General features: G+C 41.8%; 1 protein-coding gene across 1 annotated transcript in view; it reads left to right on the top strand.

Moving 5' to 3' along the window:
• The first annotated feature begins 4,890 nt into the window (after window positions 1-4,890).
• The window catches only part of LOC143036938 (uncharacterized), an 86,104-nt gene continuing 83,494 nt past the window's right edge, over window positions 4,891-7,500 (top strand). Inside the window, exon 1 of the mRNA XM_076204959.1 lies at window positions 4,891-5,957. Within this exon, the coding sequence (XP_076061074.1) occupies window positions 5,878-5,957 (80 nt within the window). The 5' untranslated portion in view covers window positions 4,891-5,877. The remainder of the gene's footprint in view (window positions 5,958-7,500) is intronic.

Genomic DNA, 7,500 nt, shown 5'->3' with positions numbered 1-7,500 from the left:
TTAGCTGGAGTTCAAGAACAGTGACAAATTGAAAACAGAAACCCGTCACAGAACCAGTGTTGTTTCAGAAACCTAAAAAGTCTAACTCTTTGATAATGGATCATAACATTGGATCAGTATTGCACATATATAAGAACTTAAGGACATAAGAATGGAGGAGACTGCAGGTGACCATAAGGCCTACACTAGGCAGTTTCATGTCCCTCACCATCTATCATTACTATCCTTAAAATTTATCTTAAAATAACCAATAGTTTCAGCACTTACCAATTAGTTAATAAGTTTATTTCATTCGTTAATCACTCTGTTGGTAAACCAATCCTTGCCTACTTCCTTCTTAAACCTAAACTAGAGTATGTCGTTTGATAGCAAGAGTACGATAAAAGAGTACAAAACCAGAGTATCATACTGAACACAGAACTATGTCAAATGGCTTGAGTACTGTTTTAGATATCTGGTTCAGATGAAGTGATGGATTAGAAACTTTCACAAAAGAAGAGAAATTGATGTTGGTTCCGAGTATGAAGAAGGGAGAGTGGCGTGGGTTAAGACATACGAGTATATTTACCAGGTTTGGTTTGGTGCTTTGGTAAACAAAGTAAACGATTCGTATCCTGATGTTTGTGGGTTCAAGTTTGATCATTGACGGGGTAGCATAACCTGCAAAGTGGTTCGTCATTTCAATTTGTATAGAATCCTGCCGCGTAGAGATAATTCTTGGAGAATAGAGGAAAGCATTTACTGGCATATTATATAACTCTTCCACCTTTTTATAACTTTTGGACTCAGCCCTTATACACTTCAATTCAGCGGTGGGGTATCATAGTCTGCAAAGTGGTTCATCATTTCAGTTTGCACAAAAGCCTTTCGCGCAGAGATAGTTTTGGGGACAATAGAGAAAAATATTTACTAGCATATAATATTCTTTCGCTGTTTTACTACTTTTGTATTCAAACAGCCCCCACATATTTTCATTCAGCTAAGAGAACCTCTCTCCACAACAAAAGGGTTGAAAACAGTTGCACAGCAATCGCATTCACTACATGACACAGTTTCAAAACACTATTGTATATTCGGTTACCCCAAAAAGTTCATTTCCCCTTTCCACGTGTCTGAAAATAGTATACACAATCACGGTGCGCCATATTTTGCTGGATATAAACAAGTGTGTCCAAATCCCTTGATAAAAACGTTTCTAAATTTCAACTCTGAAATACTAGAAACCGAACAGAAATTAGCTGTCGACTATACGTCTTGGTCCAGTATTTCATATTCCCTCGAACACCCTAGCTCTTCATAGCTAAGAATAACAGAATAAACTAAGACACTTGCAGTGTTAATGCTAATGTATCTTTAAATATAGCTCTCTCCATTCGGAATCTTCAAAATTCAGAAATCTGTAGTATTTGGAAAAAAATCTTTAATGTAACAAAATATTAAAAAGTGATGGCATCAGCGACTTTCTATATTTTGGTGATTTTGTTCCGAACGCTGGTGATTCCAAATTTTAGAGATTCCTGATAGAAGGAATGATCTACATCTATGTTAATAAAAGCAAAATTCTATGTCCAACCATCCGGGACCCTTGTGTCTCAGCCTACATTTGCTCTCCATAGACATATGGAATTAGGCGATCTCGGGATTAATACTCTGTCCTCATTAGTATTAATCTCTTTACTTTTAGGTCACAGGCTCAATTAGCCCTCAGCAGGAGCTAGCTTAAAAAACCACATGGAGTGCGGCTTATAAACTAGTACTGAATAGTAGTGCTCACATGTCCAGGAAACTAAGTAAACAGCAGAACAACACACTTAATTAATTTAATTTTGTCTGTCGCCAAATCAATTAACTGGCTTTGTTCAGCAAATAATTTCCCCCAAATCGTCTATATTGCTGACAGAGTTACTCTGAAAGGCAATGAGATGTCCTCCAAACACGTATAAAATAACACAGAACTCGCTAGAGTAGATCTGACAAGTACCTTTTCCGTTTCAAAGATTTAAGTCAAATTATATTTAACCCTTCAGTATTGTGAAAAACTTTAAGAGTTTAAATTAGAAAAAAAAATCCTACCTTAAAGCATGAATCGACCCTTCTTTGAATCCTTGAGTGTTGCAAAAAAAAAAAAAAAAAAGGCAATTGCCAAAGTTTTATTTAGTTCGACATAAACAGGATTTGGCTGCTTGGGGAGGATAGGATAAATAACGGAGAAAGAAGAAAAGGTGGAAGATAGAGAAGAAGAAGAAGAAGAAGAAGAAGAAGAAGAAGAAGAAGAAGAAGACGAAGAAGACTAAGAAGAAGAAGAAGAAAAAGAAGGAGAAGAAGTACAAAAAAATAAAAAAAGGAGAAGATGATGAAGAGGAAGAAGAAGAATGCGAAGAAGAAGAAGAATACGAAGATGAAGAAAAATGGAAAGAAGAGGAAGAAGACTTGCTAAGAAATCGAATCTTTCATGCCATTGTCAGGACTGATGCAATTTGTTTGCTTTTGATGAAAGATGACGTAAATCAGCTGATGCTTGACGATTTTATTCGTCCATGGAGTGAGGCTGGATCCAGCAGAGTCCTTTGATCGATCAGGACTCATCAATTAGAAGATGAGTAGCGTACGCCAGGAGGCGCTGAGTAGCTGCGGCCGAAGCCATCACCTTTGCCCTATCGTGCGCTTGGACCGTTGGGGCAGGTAGCAGTCACTACTGGAGACTGCAGAGAAGTGCAGGATTCGAACTCACTACTAAGCAAATGCGAAAGCAACACGTTTCCGATTAAGCCAGTAGCCATCGGTTAGCGCTAGACAATATAAAGTTCTGTAGATTAAGTCCCTGTGTTGGAAGGTCTCATCCGTTCATGTGGCAGAACCAAAGAAATTTGTTTTGGGTCATTTCCAAAGACCAGTGAGGAAATAATGAAAAAAAAGGAGAAGAGTAAAAGGAAGAGGAAAAGAAAGAAGAAAAGCATGAAAGAGGGGAAGATGAATCGGAAGAGGAAAAGGAAGAAGGCGAGGAAGAGGAAGGTGACGAAGACGAAGACCAAGATTAAGAAGAAGAAATAGAAGAAAAAATTAAAACAAAGAAAGAGAATAAGAAGGGAAGAAGAACTTGAAGAAGAAGAAGAGGAAGAAAAAGACAAAACAGAAGAAGGTGAAAAAGACGAAGAAGACAAAGAAAATGAAGAAGACAAAGAAAACGAAGAAGACGAAGTGAAGAAGACGAAGAGGACGAAGAGAACGAAGAGGACGAAGAAAAAATAATAAAATGGAGAAAAAGAAGAAAAAAAAAGAATCAGAGGAAGAAATAGAAGATGAAGAAGAAGAAGAAGAAGAAGAAGAAGAAGAAGAAGATGTAAATGTAGAAGAAGAAAAACGAAAAAATAGAAAGAAAAAAAAATGGAAGGAGAATTGAAGAACAATAAATACAAAATTTGGGCATAATAAGGACCGTCAAACGGGGAACTTAAAATGTTAAACAAACGAAACCACCGAAAATAATAATAATAATAATAAATGAAAGCTTCTGACGAGAGCAGCGTTTATGATATCTAGTTCGGAAGGAACAGTATTGAAATAGATAATTAGTAATGATAAATGAAGAGAGACAAAACGATCCGTGGACAAATAAGAAGCGGATAAGTGAGGTCAAGTGTTTGGGGTAGAGGGGGGATGGGGGTTAAAAAATGCCCAAGGCTGGTTGGGTCGAGCATCTCATTGGGACCGTATTGCGGAAGAGTTAGAGAAGGAAACGAGGGGGATGGAGGAGGGGGGAGAGGGAAGGAGGGAGGGTGTTGGGGGAAGGAATAAGGGCGAGGGAGATCGACCTACAGCCGGGAAAGAGAAAGGAGACCCGATCACAAAAACCTGCACCACGCAATAATCAACTTTGCAAAGTGACGCGAAAACGGGCATGCATTGTCCGTAGACTGACGCCATTCTTCTCCTTGGCCCCGCCTTCCGCGAGCGGGAGATGGCCCCGGGGTGAAGATGCAACCAATGAGCGCGTGAGTTACTCGTACACGGCCACGCCTACAAAAAGGATCTCGCCTACTATTGGCAGATGGCGCTCGGGGGACTCGCTCGGTAGATGATAATGGGCTTTGTGTATGGGGGACATAAGGGTGCGTTTACCGATGCTTCTGGCAACGCTGACGAGCCCGTCTGACTCGGAGATGGGTTAAATGACACTTCAGACGTATCTGACCGTTGTCAAAGGGTGGCCTAAGGGCGAGAGTTGCGTGTGGCCTCTTGCTGAAGATGCTCCTTAATGGCCAGCTTGCGGGTAAGTAAGAGAGAGGAGCTGCTTCTTTCCTACAGGATCTTGATCGGGTCTTTGCTGACCTCCGTCTAAAGTCTAATGCCAGCTGTAGCCCACCGCGAGGCAAGGCTTGTTAGATAGATCGTCCTTGGGCGAGTACTCCGAGGGTTGTCTAACTCCTAACCACATGGCAACCAGTTTTGAGAAATAAAATTCACTATTACAATTGCCCTCCCAACCTACCTCTACCATCTCCTTAGCCTTCACTTCCAACACATATACTTCCTTCTCCATTACCATCAACACCACACCAATCATCTATCACTTGTACCACCACAACAATAATCTATCACTTCTACCACCACCAATCCCTCCACCACCACCACTGTACTTCCTTTCTTCATCCTTCCTTTTCTCTTCCCACCTTCCCTTCATTCTTCTTCTTCTTCCTGTCCCCCCTCTTCTTCTTCCACTACCATCACCACCACAACCACATTCATCCATCCTTTCCACCACTGCCACCCCACCTCCATTCCCCCTTCCTTCCTCTTCTCTTCCCACCCTCCTTTCCTCCTCCTCCTCCTCCTCCTCCACCAGCGCAGGATCAGTCTGTGACCCTGATACTTGAGCAGGTAAGTGTGTGGAGGGGAAGCGTGCGACCAGCATCCTCTTAGTCGAGCGCACGAAGGCACAGAGAGCGAACGTGTACCTGCACCTCTGCCGCCACCACCGCCACCACCTCCGCCACCACGCCGCCGCCGCCGCCGCCGACACCGTCGTCGTTACCGCCGCCTTTGCTCACGCCCCGTCCTGCCCCCAGAGATCGCTGAGCCCCTCTTCAGGAGACAGGAGTTCCTCCGTCTAAAGAAGAACTCCCAGGGAAGATTCGAACATCGACTCCAAAACGTTTGCTCCTGCACTCCCTCGTTCGCTCCCTCCCACACTTCATCCCTCTCCCACTCCCTCCCTTCCCATCCCCCACCCCCTTTCGGTGTTGTAGTGCCATTGGACCCCGCGCGGATAAGTGTGGATAAATTTCGCCATTGTTGCGTCATCGTTTTAGGACGAAGGAGCCCGGACAGTCCCTGGATTTTCTGTGTCTGGAATCGCCGGTACTTTACTTCTGGAAGGACCCCGGACGTGTTTGGTGCTGTGAGTGACTCGAAAGAATATCCGTTCCCGCTCAGTCTCGAAGGAATACATTCGGGCGGGTTTTTATCTTAATCCCGTGATGGTGAAAATATTCATAATCTGAGCGACAATGGACTGAAGTGGTGCCGATGTTGATGATGTTGGAGTTCGGTAAACGTACGAATTCGATGATGATACTGACGATTCCGGTTACTCTCGAGGTGTCCTCCGGTTGACAACAAACCTCGGACTCCTAGATGAGCTACCCAGACTCTTTCGGCCTCGTGGAACAAGAGAACCCGATTTCATTCCGGTAGCCTTCCGGGGATCACCGGGAACCCGGTAAGACACCCAGAACCTTTATTCGCCTCGCCGAAACCGCGACAAAGTGGCTGGAACTCTCGGACGGTCTGAGCTCTTCGCACGACACCCGAAACCCCGTAGCTAAAGAGCCAGAGTTCTCTGCCTTCTTCAGAAAGGTCTCAAGAAAAAAATCACTCATGTGTGACGTCAGGAAGGATTTACTCAACACCATCACCTCTTCCCTCAATCCCCAGATGGAGATCGATACACAGCTGAAGTAAGTACCTCAGTGTTCCTCAACTTAGTGCGAATTCTCTTCATCAATATCTATTTGCCTGGAATGCCTCCTCAACCCCTTTTATTCTGCCTAGGTTACGCATCTACACTTATGAAACTAGAACATACTTCTACTTACATACATTTAAGCCCTGATACCTTATACTCGTACACACTATCTAGAGGGTTTTATTTCTAGTAATAAGGGATAATCTAGGCCACAATCAGGAGAGCGTGTGCAGTTTTTTGCTGGTTTCTGTTCATGTTTATTCATACAAACCTATATGCACAAGAGCACTAACTACACAATCACACATACTTTTTTTTGTCACGTTCTTGGGGATATATTCACATGTAAACTTATTATTGCTGTTCTAGATCTATATACATGCATACAAGCACACATGAATACAAAAAACATACGTATGTAAATACACGTACACACACGCACACACACACAAACACACACACACACACACATACACATGCACACACACATACTAACACACACGCGCGCGCACATGCACACATACACACACAAATACACACACACACACAAAAGTCACAAAACAGCTGCAATTATTCATGTTAGTATATGTATACGTGCATTTATACGAAAATACAAATACGCATACTTGTACATACACAACGTCACTGCAATGCAAATGTCAACACTATCTACTGCAGTGGTCTTTATACCGTCACTGAATATCCGATTGTTGATTAAGTACGAAATGAAAAAAAAAAATCCATTCCTCTATCCCTTCAACCCACTTCAATTAAATGACATATATCAAGTACTTTATTCCAAATAACAAAAAGCTATATTGGGGAGTAGAAGTATTTTACAAAACTCAGAGGTGAAGTGGCTAAGTTCAGACGAGGATTTGATTGTCTCTGTTGAACTTGTGGGAATAGGTCCTGAGAGATGACGTTGCCGGGCTCCGCGCAGTTTTTTTTTTTTTTTTTTTTGTGACCCCCTCCCCCCGGTTTCTCCTGAAAACAAACAAATAAATAAAAAATAAATAAATAAAAAGTTACTTGTTCATCTTACCATCCTTCTCTTAGTGTTTTCTTGTTCGGCACAAATTATTTCAGTTGACTGTTAGGTATGTCTTCTTACATTAGTTACAAGCCTATCTCTACTCTTTTCCATATATGCCAATAGACTGTTTCGAAAATTTATTTGAGTTTAGACAGGCTATTTTATCAATTAGTTCTGTTTTCTTTTCTTTTTTCTGTCCTCTAAAGGAATGAACTTGTATTCCCTATTCTAAAATGAATGCATTTCACAAAGACTAATGTAAAATGGCGTAATGCTAACTTACGCAGTGTTAAACATATCGGCACATATTAATTTGTAATCATATTAAGTTGTAATATCTTAGCCAAAACATATTCTATTTATAAGGGCAGTGTCAACTTTCATGGTTTTGTTCTGCCGGCTACATGGCACATCTATCCCACTGAGAAATTACTTATGAATATAGGAAGTGAGATATCCAGTATTTGGGACCATTTAATACTAAAGGCTTGTCTTATCC

Source organism: Oratosquilla oratoria, chromosome 21 (assembly GCF_046742065.1).
Source record: "Oratosquilla oratoria isolate Oo_2021 chromosome 21, ASM4674206v1, whole genome shotgun sequence".
In the NCBI taxonomy this organism is placed as follows: domain Eukaryota; kingdom Metazoa; phylum Arthropoda; class Malacostraca; order Stomatopoda; family Squillidae; genus Oratosquilla; species Oratosquilla oratoria.
The sequence above is the reverse complement of the archived record's forward strand: the minus strand, read 5'-3'. Positions and strand labels throughout refer to the sequence as shown.